Source organism: Saccostrea echinata, unplaced genomic scaffold, assembly GCF_033153115.1.
Source record: "Saccostrea echinata isolate AGI-Se365-2 ecotype Australia unplaced genomic scaffold, CSIRO_AGI_Sech_v1 ptg000056l, whole genome shotgun sequence".
Taxonomy (NCBI): Eukaryota; Metazoa; Mollusca; class Bivalvia; order Ostreida; family Ostreidae; genus Saccostrea; species Saccostrea echinata.
The window spans coordinates 13,772,151-13,799,031 of NW_026889805.1; the positions used below are offsets into that span (position 1 = coordinate 13,772,151).

At 35.4% G+C, this 26,881-nt stretch overlaps 1 protein-coding gene across 1 annotated transcript; it reads right to left on the minus strand.

The window, feature by feature from the left end:
* Window positions 1-677: 677 nt before the first annotated feature.
* LOC133173867 (uncharacterized) lies at window positions 678-26,809 on the minus strand. The gene is made up of 10 exons (XM_061308938.1): window positions 26,156-26,809; window positions 18,948-19,227; window positions 18,454-18,567; window positions 12,345-12,426; window positions 11,879-11,971; window positions 11,510-11,602; window positions 10,271-10,363; window positions 9,899-9,991; window positions 7,569-7,652; window positions 678-874 (listed from the first exon to the last, which is right to left on the minus strand). Exons 1-10 carry the CDS (start codon window positions 26,797-26,799, stop codon window positions 678-680), a joined length of 1,773 nt encoding a protein of 590 aa, XP_061164922.1. The 5' UTR covers window positions 26,800-26,809.
* Between the last annotated feature and the right edge of the window lie 72 nt (window positions 26,810-26,881).

Here is a 26,881-nt window from a genome sequence, read left to right on the forward strand (position 1 = left end):
GGTAAAAAATATTGATGCAGTTGAATAGCTCTCATCAGTATGAATCAGCATATGAAGTTTGTTAAAATTATCTTGAATGGTTTCATTAAAACTGAGCTAAACACTAATTCAAGAAAAGTGAGGTCAAGGTCAAAAGAAAGGTCAAGGTCAAAAAATGTTGATGCAGTTGAATAGCTTACATCAGTTTGTATCAACATATGAAGTTTGATTACACTATCTTGAATGGTATCTTTAAAACTGAGCTAAACACTAATTTAAGAAAAGTGAGGTCAAAAGAAAGGTCAAGGTCAAAATATGTTGATGCAGTTGAATAGCTTACATCAGTAAGTATCAACATATGAAGTTTGATTACACTATCTTGAATGGTATCTTTAAAACTAAGCTAAACATTAGTTTAAGAAAAGTGAGGTCAACTCAAAGGAAAGGTCAAGGTCAAAAAAATGTTGATGCAGTTGCATAGCTCTCATCAATATCTATTAGCATATGAAGTTTGATAAAAATATCTTGGATAGTTTCTTTGAAACTGAGCTTTGAACAGAGCTAAATGCAAAGTGTGATGGAAGGACAGAAGGACAGAGGACGGACATGACAAACACTATATGCCCGGCCATATTCATGGCGGGGCAAAAAAATTCCAATTTTTCATCATTTCATTATGAGCACTGATAAACAGTATTTCAAGTTGATTTCCCCAGCTTGATGTTATTCAATTTTGCCCTTATTTGTGGCAATGTCCTTGTTGGGCATATCTTTTGGGCCTCCTTCAATTCTGACTGATGAACACTTATCTGAATGCCCAAAATGTATCCTTTAAATTTCTTTCGAAGAAACTCTGTTTCTTCATTTGTCCATCTTCTTTTAGTACCTCGTTTTCCTGAAAAAGGAGAATTATCAATATATAACATTATTTGTCAAGATCATGTTGATTAAGAACAGGTAGAAAGATAAAGAGGAAACCCAATTCTGATGGACAGTGTATAAAAAGATCACCTCATGACTAATAAAAAGATTTCTTTTATATCAAACCAAAGCATTTTAAAATAGGAACAATACATGTTTGTAAAACACTTATGCCCCCCTTGGGCGTAAATTATAGGGTGCACAAGCCATTATGGGCAGTATGGAAATGAGTAGTGCAAGGGACATAACTCTGTCAAAAAAAATTTTAAGTCCAAGGGGCATAACTCTGTCAATAAAGTGCCCCGCCACAACATGATATGCCCGTCAAATATTGTTCAATTATCATAAACATGCAGTTTAGGGTGCAAGAAAATCATGTCAACCTTAATTCAAAGATTTCCTTGATTTTTCCATTCCTTATAATATTTGATGTTTATACATTTCCTGTAGTGCAGGCACTAATTATAATAAATTTCTCAACTGGTTGTGTTAGACCTTGACAAATGCCCATCTGCAGCCCCCCCATCTTTCATATTTATTTGATATTTTCAAAAAATTAAATAGAAATTTCATATCAAACAATATCAAAATAGTCTTAACAATTTAATCTATACCAAATTAATTTTGAAAATAAAAGGCTGGCCATCAAATGACATATGCTATAAACTGACAAGCAGTTTTTCTGTCTAATTCCCAAAGGATACAGATAAGAGCTGCTTGATCAGAGATGCTCTAACAGAAATGATTGAGACAGCTAGCCTTCCTATACATTGAACTCATTAATTATAATCTTTAACTGGATGCATGTTTCATTACTCCCAAGGGATGAATGGATCTGCACTATCTGCTTTAATAGTCTGTATTGCAATAAAAATGCATATACATGTCATTCTGTTGAAACAAAAACTTGTGTAAACTTGATGCATTATTTTTAATAAGATTAATGCATGACTCTTAGATTTGTAGGAACTATCTACCATAACACATTTTAAAAAAAAATACTTGATGATTTCTTAGATTTAATGTCAGACTGGTTTTAAGCTGCAGTTCATATTGACAAACAGACAAAAAGACATGCCCCCCCCCCCTTACATTATATAATATCAAATTAGTTTATTATACAATTTCAAGTTAGTTTTAATTACTTTTCACCAAATTCATTATAAAAGTTAAAAGGCTATCTAACTAGATTCATTTAGTTCAACGCTGATTCCTTTGCCCAGTTCCCAGGAGATATAGATAACACCTGCTTGATCAGAGATGTTCTACCAGTTAGTTCCTCACACTAAACTCATTAATTTCTCTCTAATTTGACATGTAATTTTCTGTTATCAAAATTCTCCTTGACCAGTGCTTGATGATTACACCCATGGGAGAGGTGGAATTTCTCTTATAACATTACATTTGTTATAGATTGCTGTAAAGTATATAATAGTGGTGTTCCAATCATCGATTATAATCGAAAATCAGTTGATTGCTGGCATAATCTAAGCGCTCAATTACAAATTTTTTATTCTGATTAATCGGGTGATTTATTTTATTTTACAAGCGTAATAGTTTTTAAGCTGAATATTCAAGCCACAACTTGTCTATTAACTTATTTGTGTATTGTAATGGCACAGGCGAACAGACATTGTATTCATACCCGGGTAACAACGCCCATTTCTGGGTATGGACCTACTATGGATTCTACAAAATGAAGGAAGAACCAGCTGGACTAGATAGAACTTTCTATCTTTAAAATGATATTGTCCCAAGGACTAGGGCTTGTCCCGAGACACAGATTATTCAACTACAGCTGGACCACCACAGAAAGTAGTTGTTCACCCATTCTTACAATTTCATAAACTAAATTGACAGACTTTGTAAATGTCCGATTATAATTGATAACTAGAAACTCATTACTAGTAATGAGAAGGTCTTCCGTTATACTACTTCCTGTTTGCATGAACATATCTTTTCCAACGTCGGTATTAGCCTAAAACTTATGTAGAAACCAAATAACTTAAAACAATACTTTTTTGCTTCGGTTCCTGTCACAACCGGAAGTAATGATGACACACAATTTTTACACGATGCGAATGACCTGATGACTGACTATAAGTTCTGAAAATTTTAGACTTCAGTCTTTTACTGTTGCCGAACAATTGTGAGAAAAAATTAGAATTTTGATTACAGGAAAAACACACAACCGGAAGTGAACTGAATAAAAATCTCTGAATTTTCTCTTGACTTTTGCAGTATCTACAGCATATGTAAAACATAGGTAATCAAAGATTACGAAGCTCACCTCGACGAAGGTTATCTATAAGTAAGGCAAATCTCACATCATATTTTTTCTAGTTAGTGTACATCCCAAGATCAATATCTATACAAGTTTGGTTTAAGAAGGACTTATAATTACTTGGAAATAGACCTGCTCAAAAAACTTTAACCTAGTCACTCATCTGGAAAATCTAGGTCAGATTCAGCATCCGAAGCAAGTGTGTAGTGTTCATCCCTAGATGCATCATCCATGCAAGTTTGGTCCAGGTAGGGCTTATAGTTACTTGGGAATGGACCTGCTCCAAAAACTTTAACCTGGTCACTCATCTGGAAAATCTAGGTCAGATCCAGCATCCGAAGCAAGTGTTGTAGTGTCCATCCCTATATGCATCATCCATGCAAGTTTGGTTCAGGTAGGGCTTATAGTTACTTGGGAAAGGATCTGCTCCAAAAACTTTAACCTGGTCACTCATCTGGAAAATCTAGGTCAGATTCAGTATCCGAAGCAAGTGTGGTAGTGTCCATCCCTAGATGCATCATCCATGCAAGTTTGGTTCAGGTAGGGCCTATAGTTACTTGGGAATGGATCTGCTCCAAAAACTTTAACCTGGTCACTCATCTGGAAAATCTAGGTTAGATTCAGCATCTGAAGCAAGTGTGGTAGTGTCCATCCCTAGATGCATCATTCATGCAAGTTTGGTCCAGGTAGGGCTTATAGTTACTTGGGAATGGACCTGCTCCAAAAACTTTAACCTGGTCACTCATCTGGAAAAATCTAGGTCAGATCCAGCATCCGAAGCAAGTGTGGTAGTGTCCATCCCTATATGCATCATCCATGCAAGTTTGGTTCAGGTAGGGCGTATAGTTACTTGGGAATGGATCTGCTCCAAAAACTTTAACCTGGTCACTCATCTGGAAAATCTAGGTCAGATTCAGCATCCGAAGCAAGTGTGGTAGTGTCCATCCCTAGATGCATCATCCATGCAAATTTGGTTCAGGTAGGGCCTATAGTTACTTGGGAATGGACCTGCTCCAAAAACTTTAACCTGGTCACTCATCTGGAAAATCTAGATTAGATTCAGCATCCGAAGCAAGTGTGGTAGTGTCCATCCCTAGATGCATCATCCATGCAAGTTTGGTCCAGGTAGGGCTTATAGTTACTTGGGAATGGATCTGCTCCAAAAACTTTAACCTGGTCACTCATCTGGAAAATCTAGGTCAGATTCAGCATCCGAAACAAGTGTGTAGTGTTCATCCCTAGATGCATCATCCATGCAAGTTTGGTCCAGGTAGGGCGTATAGTTACTTGGGAATGGACCTGCTCCAAAAACTTTAACCTGGTCACTCATCTGGAAAATCTAGGTCAGATCCAGCATCCGAAGCAAGTGTGGTAGTGTCCATCCCTAGATGCATCATCCATGCAAGTTTGGTCCAGGTAGGGCTTATAGTTACTTGGGAATGGATCTGCTCCAAAAACTTTAACCTGGTCACTCATCTGGAAAATCTAGGTCAGATCCAGCATCCGAAGCAAGTGTGGTAGTGTCCATCCCTAGATGCATCATCCATACAAGTTTGGTTCAGGTGGGGCGTATAGTTCCTTGGGAATGGACCTGCTCCAAAAACTTTAACCTGGTCACTCATCTGGAAAATCTAGGTCAGAACCAGCATCCGAAGCAAGTGTGGCAGTGTCCATTCTAGATGCATCATCCATGCAAGTTTGGTCCAGGTAGGGCTTATAGTAACTTGGGAATGGGACTTGCTCCTAAAACTTTAACCGGGACGCCGACGCTAACGCCGACGCCAACGCCGGGGGTATAGCATAAGCTCATCTCAACTTCGTCGAGGTGAGCTAAAAACATTTCAAATACTTATCTATAAGTAATATTTATGAGAAAGTTAAATCACGAAATAACGTAGTTTATCTCTTGAAACCAGAAGTTTAAAGTTTGTGTTTCCGGTGGAATCTAATATATTTCGAAACAGCGAAAGAGAAGCAATAAAGTGATGAAAGTTTTAATTTTAAAAAGAAAATGTGAAATTTTCGATTTCTTTGATCATTTCCTGTGACGATCGGAAGTGACGGCTGACGTTTTTAACCCCATGTGTTTTGCCTTCTCACCAATGTTTTTTTTCTCCTAATAAGTCTGGTGTCTTACTCTCATGCCGTTTCTGAGATCTCACTGAAATAACTTTTCATTTTGAGCACAAGAAAATACGCGACCGGAAGTGAATTTTACTAAGTTGTTTCATGTCACTCTAGACATCTGCAATCTTAATAACATATATAAAAATCATTTACAGAACTCCATCTATAAGCGATATGTATGGAAAAATTAAAAACCCCGATTATGTCGTTTTTCTATTATAACCGGAAGTTGTCGTTTTTTGTTTCCGGTGGGACCAACACATATTGTAACTGTGATAAAGATACAATTATATGATGCAAGTCTTATTCCAAAAGAGAAAAGTTGAAATTTTTGATTTCTTTCATCACTTCCTGTGACGACCGGAAGTGACGGCTGACGCTCTTAACCCAAATAGTTTTGTCTACTCCTCAAGGTCTAAAACTCCTATAAGTTTGGTATCTAAATCTCTTACAGTTTCTGAGATCTCACTCGGACAAGTTTTCATTTTGGGGACATTTAAACGCGCGACCGGAAGTGAATTTTACAAGAATATTTGACGTTACTCTAGACATTTTCAGTCTTGATAACATATTCAAAAATCAGTTCAAATACATTACCTATAAAAAATATTTATGGGAAAGTAAAATACTCAAATTATGCAGTTTTTCGCTTATAGCCGGAAGTTGACGTTTTTGTTTCCGGTGAGTCCAACATATTTCGAAACTACAAATAAAATGCAATAAAGTGATGCAAAAAAAGATTCAAAAAAGAAAAGTTGAAATTTTCGATTTCTATTATCACTTCCTGTGACGACCGGAAGTGACGGCTGACGCTCTTAACCCAAATGGTTTTGCCTACTCCTCAAGATCTATTTACCATATAAGTTTGGTGTCTTAATCTCTTACCGTTTCCGAGATATGACTGGGACAAAATATTTTTGAAAAAAACGGAAATCGGACATATCTGACGACCAGAAGTGAATTTTGAAAAAAATAAAAAAAAAAGCCTGGGGGTATTTTCAATTTCTATCATCCCTGAAAATTTCAAGAAAATCTGTCCAGCCATCTCTGAGAAATCGAGCCGAAAAGGAAAGGGGAAAAAAAAAAAAATAATAAAAAGAAGAAACAGTAGAATCACTATAAGGTCTTCCGTCTGAAACGGAAGACCTTAATTAATTAGTTACAGCTGTCCGATCATCGATTATGAAATTTTTACCGATTCCCATCACTAGTATATAATGAAAAAAAAGTATTTTCTTGAGTTAACACTTTTTAATAAGGATACTGCAACATTCTTACATTTTTGGGGACTGTGTAATTTAATAGTATAGAGACACAGTTTTTTTTTTTTAAATTTCACTGAATTAAAGGTCACAGTGACCTTGAAATAGGTCGCAACACACCTTCTACCTAAGATGCACAAATTGGCCAAGTTTGATGATTCTAAGTCTAATAGTTTTCTAGTTATGAGCCGGACAGGATTTTTCCATATTTGGCCATAGCATCTTAATTAAAGGTCAGAGCGACCTACTTTTAATGCGTGACACACCTTCTAACCAAGACGTATCAGCTGACAAAGTTTGATAATTCTAGGCCTAATAGTATTAAAGTTATGAGCCGGACATGAAAAAGCTAACAGACGGATGGACGGACGGACATGAAGGCTATAACATAATACGTCCCGTCTTAAGACGGGCGCATAAAAATTGTTCGATTGTACCCAAAAGAAAACTTGACTTAGATATTCATATGATAAACCTGTATATGAAATTTCATTTCATATGATAAACCTTTATACCAAATTTTATTTCAATATGTGCAACCTAAGCAGAGATAATGAACGGAAACTGCAAATTTTTGGAATTTTTCCATGTCCAAGGGGCATAATTCTGTCAAAAATTGTTCGATCGTACCCAAAATAAAACTTGACCTAGATATTCATACAATAAACCTATCTACAAAATTTCATTTCAATATGTGCAACCTTAGCAGAGATAATGAACGGAAACTGTTGTTCTTCGAAGGGGGGCATAATAAATTGCATAAAACCTACATTCACATTTGATATTTTTTATCAAAGCAAGAAAGTAAAACATGTAAATTATTAATTATGATGGCCTAGTTTCAAATTTATTTGTCTTCAATTTTTTTCATATTAGGGATTAGGGATGCTGTTCGCGTATCGGGGATAAAACTTAATGTGTCAACAAGCAAATCAGAAATATACATGTATTTTACCACTGACACAGAATGGAATTATATTGTATTGATAAAATACCTTTTTTTGACTGTGTCTCAATGTCCATGATGTCTCTAGTTGCACTTGATTGACTGTTATTTTCATTTTCTCTGTCATTCAAGTCTTAAAGAGAAACATTACAATATGATTACCTTTGGATGTTAACGAGGTTCGCTCCTGAGCTTTTGAGCAAATTCTTATCTTAACCTATATTTCAAAAATTCTGCATAATGTTTTAATTCTTACAATAAATTTGGATTTTACAATGCCAATTTAACTATATTAAGTTAAAACTCCATGATTAAATTCCATATCAAAAGCATTAAGTGAGGAACTATATTTTGTGGCGGAAGGTTTTTTAGAAGAAAATGATCATTTTTTCTCTTTCGAAGTATTTAAAGTATGTTAAGTTTGGATTCCTATTTTACATGCAGTCTGCACACATAGTTATTTTGTGCAGTGGACTGTTTTATACTGCTCCTAAATTATCTATTAAATAAACTGTCATGAATTCTATCATCATATTTGATAAATAAAGCAAAATATATTGTGGAAATGAAGAAAAAAATAGCCCTAATTTAAGCTTAAAATTAGCAGTATTTTAGTAATATCTAAAAATTAACATCACAGACCCCCACTTTTAATTTTCTTTTCTGAATATATACGATACTTTTAACCATTCTTCTTAAATTCATTAAAATGTCATTACTTTCAAATGATTTTTTTTGCTTGTTAAATTTTAATGCCAGAAAAATGAAAATGTTTGAGTGCAAAAAGGTCAAATAATTGAACATGCGGAGTAATTCGAAAATTTCTTCGTTGTTACAAATGTTAATGTGTCAATTTAAGATGAAATAAGACTGTGTTTGTTCACTATAATTTATTTTAACAAAAAATATTGAAGGAAAAACTTTAAAAATTGATTTATGTGTAAGACGTATTTACAGTGCAAAAAGGTCAAACTAAATGCTCTGTAGCGCCAAAAGAAGCGCATTGACCCCCATTTTTTGTTTTGATTTTAATAAAGCTATGTGTATAAATTCTAAAAATATACTTGATAAAAAATTCTCATTACTTTTGATGGCAGGATCCAACCTCCTTAATGTGAACATGTATTAGCCTAATCATATTATATACATTTCATGAATGCTTATTTATAGGCACTGATAAAAAGAATTTTTTATTTCATTATAGTGTCCAATTTCAACCTGTTATTATTAATTCCAGTCAAGTGTGCCTTTTGCATTACGTTACAACCTACTATGACAGCTGCGCTCAAGGTAAATAGTACACGCCTCCTAACCACAAGCTTTATGACTGGTTTAAGTTTCTTCTTATCTCTGATTGGTTGCTTGTGCAACAGACTATTTCTGCATCAATGTTGATAAAATGAGTTGACCAATCACACAGCGGGGACATGAATTTTTTACACTGGGCACATCTGTCGAAAAAGATCGTGACGTGATGCAAAATGGCACACTTCACTGGAATTGATAATAACAATGATCACAATTTACTGAATTTTGATCCCAGTGCATCATCAATGTTAATTACCATCAGTTTTATCTTTCAGCCTGACTTCAATTTTTCTTTGGCTATTAGTCAAGGCATAAGACTTTAAGATCAACAAATGGAAAAAACTTCACAGAGTTCTATGATTTAATTAATCAAATATAAATTCTAGTAACTTACTAAGAAAGATTAAAGTTTTGAAAAGACAAAAATGAATACAGACCAACAAGACAGCTACACAAATGTCAAAAACAGATCAATTTCCCATTAAGAAATCCCACAACTATGATATTCAAAAACACTGAACTCATGTATGATAAAACTGCAACTGATCTAAATTTGTGGTGCATTTTGAATACACTAATATACATGTAAGTGATGGTAAATTAACTGTAATCGTGAAAGAACTTGCATGAAACCTAACTTTAACTAGGGTTGCACAGGTATATAATATCAACTTCATCAGTAATATTAATATCTCATTTAGCATGTAGAAAAAGTACTTCGAAAATAATTTAAAAACTATTTTGTATATTTTATGTCTTCATGTTAGTCACTAATCTTGCATTTCTGTAAATATATATACCAACTTATCAATTACCTTGAATTGCAAAGCATTTGAACAAATTACAACCACATTTGTATTATAGGCTCATGTAAGCATAAAAAAAAGAGCAGACCATAAATGAAAACTAAATTTTTAATTTAAACAGGTGAATACATGCATTTTAATCTCTGTTTGTTATAAAGTATATTTCATAATTTCCATAATAAAAAAAAATTGGTTAAGTCTACAATCTGCTGGTAATTCTCTATTAATGTCTGCATTCCCTTTTAAATTTAGGTATATATTTTACCATCATCAGCTGTATTTTGGTCTGGGTACATTCCACTATCATCTTTGCTGACCCCACTGGCTTTCTGGTCACTCAAACACAAGTTTGTTAAACCTTTAAAAATGAAATCACCTTATTTACCAATCAAGATATTTGATTTTCTAGTTATCTTCATTTTGTCACTCAGGGCAGAAGCTTAAAAAAGCATGCAGACCATAAATGAAAACTAAATTTTTAATTTAAACAGGTGAATACATGCATTTTTAATTTCCTGTTTGTTATAAAGTTTATTTCATAATTTCCATGCATGGAAAAAAAATTGGACAAGTTTACAATCTACCGGTTTTCTTTATTAACGTCTGCATTCCCTTTTAAATAAAGGTAATATTTTACCATCATCAGCTGTATTTTGGTCTGGGTACATTCCACTATCATCTTTGCTGACCCCACTGGCTTTCTGGTCACTCAAACACAAGTTTGTTAAACCTTTAAAAATGAAATCACCTTATTTACTAATAAAGATACCTGATTTTCTAGTTATCTTCATTTCATCACTCAGGGCAGAAGCATAAAAAGGATGCGGACCATAAATAAAAACTAAATTTTTAATTTAAACAGGTGAATACATGCATTTCTAATCTCTGTTTGTTATAAAGTATATTTCATAATTTCAATCATAAAAAAAATGGGTTAAGTCTACAATCTACCGGTATTCTCTATTGATGTCTGCATTCCCTTTTAAATTAAGGCCTAAAAAATTTAATAACTTGGTTCTCAGGCCCACCCGCATCTCGTTCAACAATGCGCATTACCCATTTTTATCCTCAAATGAATAAAATAAAATTTCTCTCATGCGCTCGTGTGGTGCTAAAAAATCCGGAATTCCCGACCGCATTTTGACTGCATTTTAGAAATCAGTAAAACGTTTGAAAAACATCAAGATGATCCACACTTTTGGCCTAGTTAAAAATCGCAAATATGGCTGTTGAGTAAACAGGATAAGGCGCCAAGATTAAGTTTAGTCATGATGGCATTGATTTCAGTACAAATTCATGAGGGAATGTACTTCCACGGTACAAAGTGGGGGTTTCTGAAGGCTTTTTTGCTAGAACTCGATCAATAACGCTATCAAAGACGGCTCTCTCAACCTCGGAACTCGGACGTCAGCAAGATTCGCAGATTTTATTTAGTGTGGGTAAACCAAAGACTGATAAATTTGACGTTTAATAAAATCATAAGCGCTGTTTATAGTGCTGAAACACTTAGATTAGTTGTGTTACGTAAGCAATTGACCAGATGCATCACTAAAAGTATTGGGTTCTGTAAGTTTAACACGTCTGGTTTTTAGGATGCCGTCTTTTCATTAGACGAATCATCGGAATGTAGAAGATGCAAGAGAAAAAAAAAGCAGGAAATAAATTATCTTGATTTCTGCACTAGATGTTGAAGCACTGTTGATTAAAAGTTGCTAGTTTTGAATTTATATTAAAAAAAAAAAATTAAAAAATCAAGCATCTTTTTTTTACGAGATAAAAAGGGGAAAAAAAATGCCTCCCTTCCGCATTTATTTTTGAGAAAACTGGCCTGATAACCAAGTTATTAAATTTTTTTGGCCTAAGGTATATATTTTACCATCATCAGCTGTATTTTGGTCTGGGTACATTCCACTATCATCTTTGCTGACCCCACTGGCTTTCTGGTCACTCAAACACAAGTTTGTTAAACCTTTAAAAATGAAATCACCTTATTTACCAATCAAGATATTTGATTTTCTAGTTATCTTCATTTTGTCACCCAGGGCAGAAGCTTAAAAAAGCATGCAGACCATAAATGAAAACTAAATTTTTAATTTAAACAGGTGAATACATGCATTTTTAATCTCTGTTTGTTATAAAGTATATTTCATAATTTCCATGACAAAAAAATTGGTTAAGTCTACAATCTACTGGTAATTCTCTATTAATGTCTGCATTCCCTTTTAAATTAAGGTATATATTTTACCATCATCAGCTGTATTTTGGTCTGCGTACATTCCACTATCATCTTTGTTGACCCCACTGGCTTTCTGGTCACTCAAACACAAGTCTGTTAAATCTTTAAAAATGAAATCAACATTATATACCAATAAATAATACCTGATTTTCAGTATTCTTAACTTTATCATACAGGGCAGACCTGAAATGTGGGCTAACTTGCAATACCTAATCACAATATTATGGCTCAATCATTTTTTTCTCAGTATTTTCAGTGGATTTTTTTTTTTCAAAGCAGTACATTTTTTGACCACAGCAAAGATTAAGTAAGAATAATGTTGACTGTACGGATTTAGAATTTCAGAATTAACAGACTATAATAAATGATGTAAAGGTAGATGAACTATATCTCTATACACATGAAAAGTAGGTATTCTTGATTGACATTCAGTTATAAAAGGGGAATTGTCTGATGAATTTTTAATTTCACTTACCATCCACTGATATATCTGACAGGTTCCTTCCTTTCCATTTATTTACAAACCCAGACTCTACTGCAATCAGAAGTTGTGAGACCTGCAAACAAACCAGAAAGGTCTTAATTAATTGCGCACTCTCTATTGAATATACTTTAAGTAGAGCTACTAGAAAATTACAGTAAACCAACTTTTATTCGCAACTACTTTATTTTGTGACTAACTGGTGAAAATCTGGTTCATGGCTACTTATTTTTGTGACCAATCCTATGTTGCTAATAGTAAAAATCTACCAAAGGCAATAAATTACTAGTTCGCAACAAGAAATGTTTGCAACAATGGGGCATTTTCAATTCTCAAAACATTTTCTTGCACCCGGATAAAAGTTGGGTTACAGTATCCTGGAACATTTTGTTGTTATTGAATTTTTAACTAATTATATCAAAATAAGAAATGTATTGTTTGAATAATTTTTTTAATCTTTATATAAACGTAATAATGATAGTCTTTTCCTAACCTGGAGGTTATGGTGCCCTGGAAAATAGCCAGCAGTTTATTTTGTCTTAGCCAATCAAAAACCAAAGCACCAATAGATAGTTTTTTTTGAGAAATTAAAAATTTGTTATGTTCATACCTATGTATTGTATATTAAAACATTGCTGTGATGTCATGCCTTTGTTCTTGCAATCTAAACCAGAAGTCTCTGACGAGACTGTAGCTCTACTGGTTGTATTTATAAAGGAAGATGAAAGTAGCACTTGGACTTGAAACTTTGCAACAGCAATAAATAGAATAATGATCCTTGGTTTAGTCTCTTTTGTGGCAAGATTTATTATTATATCAGACTAAAACTATAGGAGGAGTAGCCTTTTAAAACAATTTTACAGAAATTTTGATTTAAGTAACCATGGCAACATCATTCAACAAAATCAAAAAACAATAACACCAATTATGTATCTCTGTAGTCTACTTATATGCAACATTAAACTGAAATCAGACAAAAAGTGTAGGAGGAGTAGCGTTTTGAAAGTATTTCAAAAAAATTTCTATTTTTAGTAACCATGGTAACACTGTTCATCGAAATCCGAAACTGGTACAGAGAATTATGTATCCTAGTGTAGTTTACTTGTGTGCTAAGTAATACTAAAATCAGACCAAAACTGTAGGGGTAGCATTTTGAAGTTATTTCAAGGAAATTTCTATTTTTAGTAACCATGGCAACAATGTTCATCGAAATCAGAAAATCAATATAAAGAATTATGTATCTTAGTGTAGTCTACTTGTTTGTCAAGTTATACTGAAATCAGACCAAAACTGTAAGAGGAGTAGCATTTTGAAAGTATTTCACAGAAATTTCTATTTTTAGTAACCATGGCAACACCGTTCATCAAAATCAAAAACCAATAAACAGAATTATGCATCTTAGTATAGTCTACTTGTGTGCCAAGTTATATTGAAATCATATCAAAACTGTAGGAGGAGTAGCATTTTGAAAAATTGTTTACAGAACAGACGGACAGACAGACAGACAGTGCCATGTTATATTGAAATCAGATAAAAGCTGTAAGAGGAGTAGCATTTTGAAAGTATTTCACAGAAATTTCTATTTTTAGTAACCATGGCAACACCGTTCATCAAAATCAAAAACCGATATACAGAATTATGCATCTTAGTATAGTCTACTTGTGTGCCATGTTATATTGAAATCAGATCAAAACTGTAGGAGGAGTAGCATTTTGAAAGTATTTCACAGAAATTTCTATTTTTTGTAACCATGGCAACACCGTTCATCAAAATCAAAAACCAATAAACAGAATTATGCATCTTAGTATAGTCTACTTGTGTGCCAAGTTATATTGAAATCAGATCAAAACTGTAGGAGGAGTAGCATTTTGAAAAATTGTTTACAGAACAGACGGACAGACAGACAGACGGACGGACGACGGACACCTTACTATCGCATAAGCTCTTCTGGTCTCTGACTAGTAGAGCTAAAAATTACCTGTAGCTGTCCGATAACTAGATATCATTGAGATGGTGGCCATGTCAGAGGGCCCCGCTTTCAGCAACGAACATGAAAATGTAAGGTAGCTGAAAAGGGTTTATTTTGAAGAGGAACATTTGTGTACTATTAAGGGATGTGTTGTTTGAGTCTAAAGGGCTTCCATGTCATCCTTATTATAATAAAACATAGGTAATCAAAGATTACGAAGCTCACCTTGACGAATGTTATCTACATGTAAGGCAAATTTCACATCATATTTTTTTTCTAGTTAGGGTACATCCCAAGATCAATGGCCATGCAAGTTTGATTTAATTATAGACCTGCTCAAAAAACTTTTGACCTGTTTAGTAATCAAGAAAATTTTGGTCACTTCCAACATCCAAAGCAAGTCTGGAAGTTTTCATCCTTAGATGCACCATCTATGCAAGTTTAATCATAACAGGCCATAATATTATATAGCTACTCCAAAAAATTACCCTGGTCACTCATCTGGAAAATGTACATCAGATTCAGAATCCAAGGCAAGTCTGGAAGTGTCCATCCCTAGATACATCATCCATGCTAATTTGGTTAAAATATGGCTAAAATTCACTCATGTGGAAAATCTAGGTCAGATCCAGCATTCGAAGCAGGTTGGTTAGTGTACATCCCTATATGCATCATCCATGAAAGTTTGGTCAAGGTAGGGCTTATAGTTACTTGGAAACGAGACTACTCCTAAATCTAAACCTGGTCTCACATGTGGAAAATCTAGGTCAGATCCAGCATCCGAAGCAAGTGTGGTAGTGTCCATCCCTGGATGCATCATCCATGCAAGTTTGGTCCAGGTAGGGCTTATAGTTACTTGGGAATGGACCTGCTCCTAAAACTTTAACCTGGTCACTCATCTGGAAAATCTAGGTCAGATCCAGCATCCGAAGCAAGTGTGGTAGTGTCCATCCCTAGATGCATCATCCATGCAAGTTTGGTCAAGGTAGGGCTTATAGTTACTTGGGAATGGACCTGCTCCTTAAACTTTAACCTGGTCACTCATCCGGAAAATCTAGTTCAGATCCAGCATCCGAAGTAAGTGTGGCCATGTCCAACCCTAGATGCATCATCCATGCAAGTTTGGTCCAGGTAGGGCTTATAGTTACTTGGGAATGGACCTGCTCCTTAAACTTTAACCTGGTCACTCATCTGGAAAATCTAGTTCAGATCCAGCATCCGAAGTAAGTGTGGCCATGTCCATCCCTAGATGCATCATCCATGCAAGTTTGGTCCAGGTAGGGCTTATAGTTACTTGGGAATGGACCTGCTCCTAAAACTTTAACCTGGTCACTCATCTGGAAAATCTAGGTCAGATCCAGCATCCGAAGCAAGTGTGGTAGTGTCCATCCCTAGATGCATCATCCATGCAAGTTTGGTCAAGGTAGGGCTTATAGTTACTTGGGAATGGACCTGCTCCTTAAACTTTAACCTGGTCACTCATCTGGAAAATCTAGTTCAGATCCAGCATCCGAAGTAAGTGTGGCCATGTCCATCCCTAGATGCATCATCCATGCAAGTTTGGTCCAGGTAGGGCTTATAGTTACTTGGGAATGGACCTGCTCCTAAAACTTTAACCTGGTCACTCATCTGGAAAATCTAGGTCAGATCCAGCATCCGAAGCAAGTGTGGTAGTGTCCATCCCTAGATGCATCATTCATGCAAGTTTGGTCCAGGTAGGGCTTATAGATACTTGGGAATGGACCTGCTCCTAAAACTTTAACCTGGTCACTCATCCGGAAAATCTAGGTCAGATCCAGCATCCGAAGCAAGTGTGGTAGTGTCCATCCCTAGATGCATCATCCATGCAAGTTTGGTCCAGGTAGGGCTTATAGTTACTTGGGAATGGACCTGCTCCTAAAACTTTAACCTGGTCACTCATCTGGAAAATCTAGGTCAGATCCAGCATCCGAAGCAAGTGTGGTAGTGTCCATCCCTAGATGCATCATCCATGCAAGTTTGGTCAAGGTAGGGCCTATAGTTACTTGGGAATGGACCTGCTCCTAAAACTTTAACCTGGTCACTCATCCGGAAAATCTAGGTCAGATCCAGCATCCGAAGCAAGTGTGGTAGTGTCCATCCCTAGATGCATCATCCATGCAAGTTTGGTCCAGGTAGGGCTTATAGTTACTTGGGAATGGACCTGCTCCTAAAACTTTAACCTGGTCACTCATCTGGAAAATCTAGGTCAGATCCAGCATCTGAAGCAAGTGTGGTAGTGTCCATCCCTAGATGCATCATCCATGCAAGTTTGGTCAAGGTAGGGCTTATAGTTACTTGGGAATGGATCTGCTCCTAAAACTTTAACCTGGTCACTCATCCGGAAAATCTAGGTCAGATCCAGCATCCGAAGCAAGTGTGGTAGTGTCCATCCCTAGATGCATCATCCATGCAAGTTTGGTCAAGGTAGGGCTTATAGTTACTTGGGAATGGACCTGCTCCTAAAACTTTAACCTGGTCACTCATCTGGAAAATCTAGGTCAGATCCAGCATCCGAAGCAAGTGTGGTAGTGTCCATCCCTAGATGCATCATCCATGCAAGTTTGGTCCAGGTAGGGCTTATAGTTACTTGGGAATGGGACTTACTCCTAAAACTTTAACCTGGGACGCCGACGCTAACGCCGACGGTATAGCATAAGCTCATCTCGACTTCGTCGAGGTGAGCTAAAAAGGGCATCATGAGTGCTCCATACCCTTTATCAAAAAACGGCACAAAAATCATGAATGTTGCATATTCTCTATGAAAATTGTTGCATATCCTTTATCAAAATATGGAAGGAAAATCACAAATGTTCCGTACCCTAAGTCAATTGGTAAAGTTTGAGGCTGACTGGACTTAAGGGAAAGAAATTATGCACCGAACAAAGATTTTAAACAGAGAGGCTATTTTTGACCTTGACCTAAAAGCTTCATTCAGGTTCACTGCACATCCATAGACCACTGGGACCCAATAGTACCACTGTTTATATACATATAAAGACCCAATAGTACCAATGTTTATATATACTTGAAGACCCAATAGTACCACTGTTTATATATACTTGAAGACCCAATAGTACCACTGTTTATATATATACATAAAGATCCAACAATATTATACTGTTCTATATAAAACTCAGATCCAACAATACTGTTGTTAATATACACTCAAAGACCCAATAATACCACTGTTTATATATACTTAAAGATCCTACTGGTCTATATCAGACCCAATGATACTGCTGTTTATATACACTTGAAGACCCACAGTACTACTGTAAAGAAGACCCAATTCCTCAAGTACTACTGTTTATACACTTCATAAAATTTCAATATTGATTTGTATATAATGAGACTCAATAATACTACTGTTTATATTTATACTATATACTTAAAAACTCAACAATACTATTATAAATATATAATTATATACATACACCCTATTAAATCCACATTGGCATCCAAGAGCCATTATTTGAAGAAATTTTAATCCTTTTTACTTTCATAGGTTATGTTTGAATATATTGATACATACATTAACAAGCCTGCTTGATCTTTATATAACAAGATATGTTTGAAAACACTTATGACCAAGGGGGCATAAATATGCCCCCTTGGGCATAAATTATAGGGTGCACAAGCCTTTGTGGGAAGTATGGAAATGACTAGTGCAAGGGGCATAACTCTGTCAAAAATAGTTCGATGGTGTCCAAAACAAACTTGACCTTAATACTCTTATGATAAATCTCTAAGTACAAAATTTCATTTCAATATGTGCAGCCTTCGCAGAGATAATGAACGGAAACTGCAAATTATTGCAATTTGTCTAAGTCCAAGAGGCCTTATTGCAATCGTACCCAAAATAAAATTGACCTAGATATTCTCATAACTCTGTCAAAAATTGTTCGATCATACCCAAAATGTATAGAACTTGACATAGATATTTTCTTGATAAGTCTGCATACCAAATTTTATTTCAGTATGTGTAGCCTTTGCAGAGGTAATGAATGCAAAATGTTGGTTGAGGACAGACACCGACAGCAACCGTCCGTCTTCGAAGGGGGGGCATAATTAAATAGACAATTCTGAAAAACATATATCTATTATGCACTGTACCTTTGTAAGTTCTCTTGTTGAATGAGACAAACGATAGTTCTCTTTATGAGTCTTCACATCGTGACCTAGATGTCTTGCAAGCATTTCTACTTCATTATCTGTCATGTCAAGGATCTAAAATTAAAGCAGAATTTTTATACAAATTATTGCTGTCTTAGTTTAAATAACACAAAAGTAAAAAAAAAAAGTAAACAAGAAATCTGTGAGCCAATGCTCACTAGTAATACCCCCGTTCTTGTGAATACGTCTGGTATGAATAGACGAAAAATGGTTAAACAGAAGTTGACGTCGAATGCGTACAAAAAAGAATCCCACCATATGGCATGCCTAAACAAAGAGTGTGCTAAAATTTCAAACATCTGCATTGAGTATTTGATGAGAAAACTTACGGACAAGCAGACACACAGAAACACAAGGGTAAAAGAGTATACCCCCCTCTCCTTCGGAGCGGGGGTATAATAAATAAAATTAAGGTCCTGTGGTTAAGAACAAACCTGCGACACTGTGGCAATATATTTTCTAAGATTTGTTGAGCTGATCTTTGATGGTTCTTTTAGACCTGGGCAGCTATTAACAATTTCTTTTAAGTCTGTATGTCCAGCCATTGGTGTTTCTGCATTCAATCTTGCAAATATGTATTCATTATTTACTGGTACCCCAACTTCCTTCCTTAGTGAGTTTAATAGGTCAATCGCTTCTCTTGTGTCCGGTGGAAGAAGGACATATGCATCCACATTTTTTTTGGATTTGCCTGCACTCAAGACCATGTCCATTCTGGAAAAAAAATAAATGCTTTAAAACATAGAAGACCCAAGAAAATAATAATGTATTTACATAGTATACATAAAACACATGTTTATCAATGGATCAAATTCAGCACACTGTGCACGTGTAATTATAGGGCGCAGCCATATTGGGTATAAAGTAGCTCCGGTTCAATGGAGGTTTACATGATACAGCCAAGTTAGATGAGGTACGAATCGGCCGAGGTGTGCCGAGTGTACAAAATATAACAAGAGGCCTATAGGCCTTGATGGTCACCTGAGTACCATAGAGGGTCTCATTTTTGCATTTTAAGCTTCATTTTGGAGTCTAGCAATAATATCTAAAAATAGTTATTCATAAAGGATTATTTATATCCTAGCTCCATGTGCCAAAAATTGTAAACTTTTGGTAAAAAGAGACCTGTAGGCCTTTAATGGTCAATCTTTTATAATATTCAGTTTTATTTAATATGCACACAGTTTATTTCTACAAGCATACCATGCACAGAAAATTAAAGTAGATTTCCTAAAATATGGCAGCAATAAGTTAACCAAGCGACTCATTGGTGACCTAAAATGATGAAAATGGTAGAACTTTGATCCCCCATTGTGGCCCCACCCTACCCCAGGGGGTCATGATTTGAACAAACTTGAATCTACACTACTTGAGGATGCTTCCATATAAATATGACCAATCATGGCTTTGCTGTTCTTAAGAAGAAGATTTTTTAAGATATTTTCCTATATATTTCTATGTAAAACTTTGATCCCCCATTGTGGCCCCACCCTAGCCCCGGGGGTCATGATTTGAACAAACTTGAATCTACACTACCTGAGGATGTTTCCACATAAGTTTCATCTTTCCTGGCCCAATGGTTCTTGAGAAGAAGATTTTTAAATGATGCCATTATTTTTTCACTAATTCCTAATTATCTCCCCTTGAAAGAGGGTGTGGCCCCTCCTTTGAACAAACTTGAATCCCCTTTACCCAAGGATGCTTCATGGCAAGTTTGGTTGAAATTGGCCCAGTGGTTCTGGAGAGGAAGTCAAAAATGTGAAAAGTTTACAGACGGACGGACAGACAGACAGACGGACGACGGACAAAATGTGATCAGAAAAGCTCACTTGAGCTTTTAACTCAGGTGAGCTAAAAAGAGTATTTCCAGAAACATATTTTTGTGATCACGCAATATTGAAACTATAAACTACCAGGTACTCATTGACAATATGAATTTTGTAAAACAGTCATGAAGTCATCTGTGGCCCTTTCCTCCTAAAATGTCTGGTTTAAAGCTGCTTGGCATTGCATCTTAATTTTGCTTACTCATGAACATTGACCCCCACGAATTAAAATGACTTTACAGTATTTGATAACAAGTCAAATTTCTTGCACAAAATTTAAAGATAAACTTGATGTTTTCCAGTATGTGTCTTCACATGTAAGCTAGTTCTTGACACTAGAACTGAAGTCTAATAAAAAAAAATCACAAGTAATGAGAAAAAATATAAATAAATCAGAAATGATGCAGTGATACCTTTGATCATGTACAAAAAAATGATTAAAATTGTGATGAAAAGAATGCTGGACAAATATCACTGTCTTGAACTTTTAAGTGCTTATTTTCCTCGAAGTGATTGTCATAGGGGCAGACTGTGGTCTTTGATTGTTTTATTTCAGTAAACAAACAAAAGATAGGTTTTCACTGATGAGGCTTAAGAAATACTGTCTTTTCTTTGCCAACATTTAATACCATAATTAATCTTAAACCATGTAAAACTTAAGTAAAATTTGCTCATATTTTGAATACCCAGTATACAATTATGATTTTGAAGGTGAAACAGTTTACATCTAATTCCAGGGATTTAGAAACTAAGAACTTGCTCATGCTCATGTAAACTTCAATGTGTATATGTCTTTGGAAAAAAAAACAAACTCAATTGACAAAACATATGTTAGATGTTCTTGAAATGGTATTATCTTTCCTTCTCTTTCACATAAGGAGGACTGACAGTAAATAGAATCATAACTTAGAATAGTCTCTAAATATATTTCAAAACCCAAGACTGTTAAAGGGATCTTTGGTGTCTTGGGAGTTGGAATACTTCAAAACATTTACTTTGTATCGTAGTTGCATGGACCTTAATTTATAATACCAAGTGAACAAAAAGGTATCCTTAGTAATTCTTAATACATGTAGCATCTTTCCATGTCAAGCCACACATTACCAAAGTGGCATCCCCTTTTTCTTTAAAATAGTCTTTTCCCACAAATAAAGCACGGGAATTTTTAATTCCAAGACTGTTTGCCTTAATTTTTTTTTTTAAACCAAAAACAGTGAGGACCCCCCCTCCCCCCCAAACTGTGAAATTGTACTCAGCATGAATTAAATAAGTGAACCTATTCAGAATAACAGAATAAATAAATGTGATCGAGGTCTATAGTTTACAATTGAAATGAGTTGTCATCTTTGTCTATGGAAATACCCCTTTACCTCAAAAAGGATGCAGAACATATATCCCAAAAAGGGCACTGCAAAGCGGAGCATCCCCTCGCAAACGAGCATATCTATAAATCAAGACAGCATTCGACTCCATCCCAATACAGATTATATCACTTCCATTATGCACACAAGGACACTTCCATTATGCACACAAGGACACTTCCATTATGCACACAAGAACAAACTAATCCCCCCCCCCCCCCAATAGGAAGGAGATCGTACGTCAAAGTCTTTTAATGAGGAGATTGTGAATAGTTTGGTTGCATGTACATCATTAAAACACTAATGAAGCTTGGGTGATAGGTGGATTTGTATTTCTCAAACTCAATGTTTATTTTCACCTATCAATACATCATATGACCTGTAGTTTACAAGTGTATAGGGCCCAAGAACCCTCAAGAATTACATTACATCCCTCACTGACACTGTGCTTCATTTTCTAAGGATCTGACTCCCTTGTCATTCATTCATGCATGTATCAATCATCTCTACAACATCCCTGTTTTAAGATATTCCATCCATGATTCTCTTTCACTAAATATCAGTCTCCTAAAGAATACTCTGCCATGCATTTGTCTTTAGAAAGCATTTTAGAGTAGAAAAACTAGCTTTTACCAAGAGAATATTTTTTAATTCCAAGAGAAATGTTCAAAAAATACAAATACCTGAGCAGTTATTGATCAACAAAGATTGCAATGAGGTCTCCAAAGATAAGCTAATTTTTAAATATAAAAATTTAAATAGTTAATAAGATTACAAATGCCCTGGTAAAAAAATGTGTTTCATCATTAGGAATAATATTTAAATAGAATTTTGTTTAAACAAATAGATATATATTTTAAAATTTATTTTTTATTGAATCAAGACAAAAGGAGACAGTTCTTCAAGGACAGGTCAAAATAAAAAATAGGAGCACATTGAATTCTTGCTTATAATTGTGATAAAACATTACTTATCAATTATGCATTAATGCACTGAAAACATTGAAATGTATCAAAACTGATATTCATCAGTGACCACAACAAAGTAATTTCGGCATATTTATAAAGTTGAAGATATTGTAAATGACTGTTAAAGGTGCTTAAATATCTTCAACATAAATTCTAGTTGACGTGTTAGCAATTTATGTTAGCAATCATTGTTGCCAGCTAGGAATAAAACTTCCAAAATAAATGCCCATTTTTTAAAGAGTAGGGAGTATTAAGTGGGTGGGGGGGGGGGGGGGGAGGTGATGAATGTTAACTAATACTATACAAGCAATATTGGAGAAATGCATCCTTCTCTATAAAAGCACAGTAAGAAAGATTTTTACAGGTATAAGAATAATAGAGTATAATTGGGGCTATAAGATACAATTTCGTTATCGGTGTACCAAATTTGAACCAAGATTTCCTGACCCGAAGACTGCATATTCCTTAACTGGGGATCAAATTTTCTTATATGGTTGCTAATACAGCTAAAAAGATCAATGGACTTGGATTTACATAACCATGCACTTAGTTTGTTTAAATAATACCCAGGAGCAGAGAAGAAGATTTTCAAAGAATTAATGCATTTTCACTATATAATCAATAGAGCCCGCCCTAAAACCAGAACCCCTGACCCTGGGGCCATGGCTTTCACAATTTTGGAAGCCCGCAGGCCCACCTCCTCTTCATAACTATGTACTTAATCACCTTCATGCCCAGGAGCAGAGAAGAAGATTTTCAAAGAATTAATGCATTTTCACTATATAATCAATAGAGCCCCACCCTTACACCAGAACCCCTGACCCTGGGGCCATGAATTTCACAATTTTGGAAGAGGCACTCTTGCTCTTCATAACTATGTACTTAGTTACTTTATTTAATACCCAGGAGCAGAGAAGAAGATTTTCAAAGAAATAATGCACTTTCACTATATGATCATATAGCCCCATCCTAGCACCAGAACCCCTGACCCTGGGGCCATGAATTTCATAATTTTGGTAGAGGGCTCAATGCTTATTACATTCATGCCAACGGTTTGACTGCTTGATGTCCAGGAGTAAAGAATAAGATTTTTAAAGATTGCATTAATTTTGGTGGTTCTAGCCCCACCCCTCAGGCCCCAGGGGGGCAGGGACAATGGAATTCACATTTTTTGTTCCCCTTTACCCATAGAAGCTATATATCAAAATTTGGTTGAAATTGGTTGGGCGTTCTGGAGAAGAAGTTAAAAATGTTCAAAAGTTAACGCATGACAGACAATGCAGGACGAAAACGGATAGCAATAGGTCACCTGAGTAACTCAGGTGACCTAAAAACTCAAGAATCATCGTTTTTGTATATTTTTGAAAATTTTGTTACCATGGCAATGTCAGATATAAGAATTTTTAGAAAAAACTTTATCAATTCAAACAAGAGGCCCATGGGCCACATCGCTCACCTGAGTAACTTTGGCCATGCTGTTCTTTACCAGATTTACCCCCTTCTAATACTTATTGTGGCCCTGCCCTACCCCCGGGGGTCATGATTTTAACAATTAAAAATCTACACTATCCCAGGATGCTTCCACATAAGTTTCAGTTTTTCTGGCCCAGTTGTTCTTGAGAAGAAGATTTTTCTTACATATTTCAATGTAAAATTGGATTCCCTATTGTGGCCCCGCCCTACCCCTGGGGGTCATGATTTTTACAATTTAGTATCTACACTACCCCAGGATGCTTCCACATAAGTTTCAGTTTTTCTGGCCCAGTTGTGCTTGAGAAGAAGATTTTTCAAGATTTTTCCTATATATTTCAATGTAAAACTTGGATTCCCTATTGTGGCCCCGCCCTACCCCCGGGGGTCATGATTTTTACAATTTAAAATCTACACTATCCCAGGATGCTTCCACATAAGTTTCAGCTTTTCTGGCCTAGTGGTTCTTGAGAAGAAGATTTTTAAAGATTTTTCCTATATATTTCTATGTAAAACATTGATTCCACATTGTGGCCCCGCCCTACCCCCGGGGGTCATGATTTGAACAATTTAGAATCTACACTACCCCAGGATGCTTCCATATAAGTTTCAGCTTTACTGGCCCTGTGGTTCTTGAGAAGAAGATTTTTTAATGACCCCACCCTATTTTTGTCTTCTCTTGATTATCTCCCCTTGTGAGGGGACTTGGCCCTTCATTTTAACAATTTAAATTCCCCTTTACCCAAGGATGCTTTGTACCAAGTTTGGTCAAAATTGGCCCAGTGGTTCTTGAGAAGAAGTCAAAAATGTGAAAAGTTTACAGATGGACGGACAGACAGACAGACAGACGGACGGACGGACAACGGACAAAATGTGATCAGAAAAGCTCACTTGAGCCTTCGGCTCAGGTGAGCTAAAAACACAATATTTGCTTCATATTTGCCAAATTTCATGCAAATTGGTTGTCAAAATTTTAAGATATCTGCATTTGAGTAAGCCAATGTGACAATTTTGTCAATTTTCCAAAACAACTCAGAACTGAGGTTACCACTCACTTAAAACAAGTCAGCACACAAAGGGTTAATACAATTATCAGAATTACTCATTTTTGTAAAGATCAAGCAGTACCAATCCTCAGAACAGCCATGTTCTTTGAAATAAACATCATAAGCAATATGCAATGCTGTGTCTAAAAGCAAGATGTGAATTTGATATTCTTTAAAGTAATAAACTCATTATAAGTATGAGGTTAATATATCACGTGTTTCTTACATGTATGTGTCTCGGATCTGATAATTATATATTTATGGCATTTAAGGTATATTGGAGAATAGATAACAGCAACATTTCTTTGATTTTGGCAATAACTGTAGAAAAATAACTACCATGGCATACCCCTGGAATTATAGTCTGAAAGAACCTAAATAGGCCTGTAGTTCTTTTCATGTATATTTTCCTGTAAATCTAGTAACACCAGACCTAGCCCAATCCTAGACCAGGGTAGCATCTTTACTAGGGCTGGGTATCGGCTGGGAATTTCGTATTGCGATATTTTAAACTGTATTGCAATATGTATTGCAATATTTTTAATAACAGTTAAAATGCTCTTTTCTTAGTTTATTAACCTCCATTTATAATAGGAGTGAATAAAACTACATCTGTTTTATAAATACGCAAAAAAAAAAAAGTTTTTGCCAATTTCACCTTAGTTCTGCAACAAAATATAACCATACAACAGGAACCTTAGTATTAGGCATGATTGAAAGCGTTTCTGGCATTTTAAATTTTACTTTAGAAATCACAAGCCCAAGCATTTTACCGATATACCGGTATTGGAAAAACGTATCGCAATACGATATTTTTTGTAAATGAATCACAATATACCGGAATATCGATATTATTGCACAGCCCTAATCTTTACCTTGTTTTACATCCAATTGCATTCTTTCACTAATATTTACATGTAAATTTCCTCTACTTGCTTAAGGTAACCTGATATGGTGCTAAAGAATTTTACCTGTTAGCCAAAATTTTATCTGCTGATGTTAAGGCCATTTCAAATTCCCCTCTTTGTTCTGTCTTCCAGTCAGGACGGCATTGGTAATCCTGTACTTTTAAGTCTTTTACTTCAGCTCTTCTTCTTTTGTTGAAGAGGATAAGTCTAGATAAGGTTAGTTTGGCTAATTCAACCCAATCACATGCCATCTTTGTTGTCTTTAACTTCGATGATGTTTCCTTCATCTTCAACATTATGTGGTCACGCAGAGTTTGTAAATCCTCTGTAAGTGGAAGCACTTGGATTCTCTTCCTATTCAGTGTGTTTTTTCTTCTTGTGCAAACTGCATTCACTCTGTAATTCCATTCAGATTCGAATAGTTTCTGAAAATCACTGGCCTCCTGGCTTCTCTTTTCATCATTGGATCTAAGTGCTTCTCCAGTCTTTATTTGTATTATGTGTCCGAAAATGTTCCCAATAAAACTTCCAAGTGAAATTGCAGGATTTTCTCCAGACACAGACATTGATTGAGTTGCAGAAACAACTAAATCAAAATGATGTGGGGACACAAGTGTATCCAAAGTAATCATTGCAGTAGAATTCAATTTTTTGCATTCAATAATCAAGCGTCCCAGTGTTCGACAACATTGTGAGATCCGGTGCATGTCACCAATTTTCTGATCTTCTTTGCTTCCTAGAGACTCTACTCGTAATGAAGCATACTTCTTTATTATGGAATCGTTCATA

Bases quoted from the DNA above. Each gene is read 5' to 3' on its own strand.
- LOC133173867 (XM_061308938.1), bottom strand. From the start codon at position 26,799: ATGCACCGGATCTCACAATGTTGTCGAACACTGGGACGCTTGATTATT. The intron at 12,427-18,453 runs GTACAGTGCATA...GTTTGTTTGCAG, and splicing joins CAACAAGAGAACTTACAAAG to GTCTCACAACTTCTGATTGC. The intron at 7,653-9,898 runs GTAAAATATATA...TTTCTCTTTAAG, and splicing joins CCAAAATACAGCTGATGATG to ACTTGAATGACAGAGAAAAT.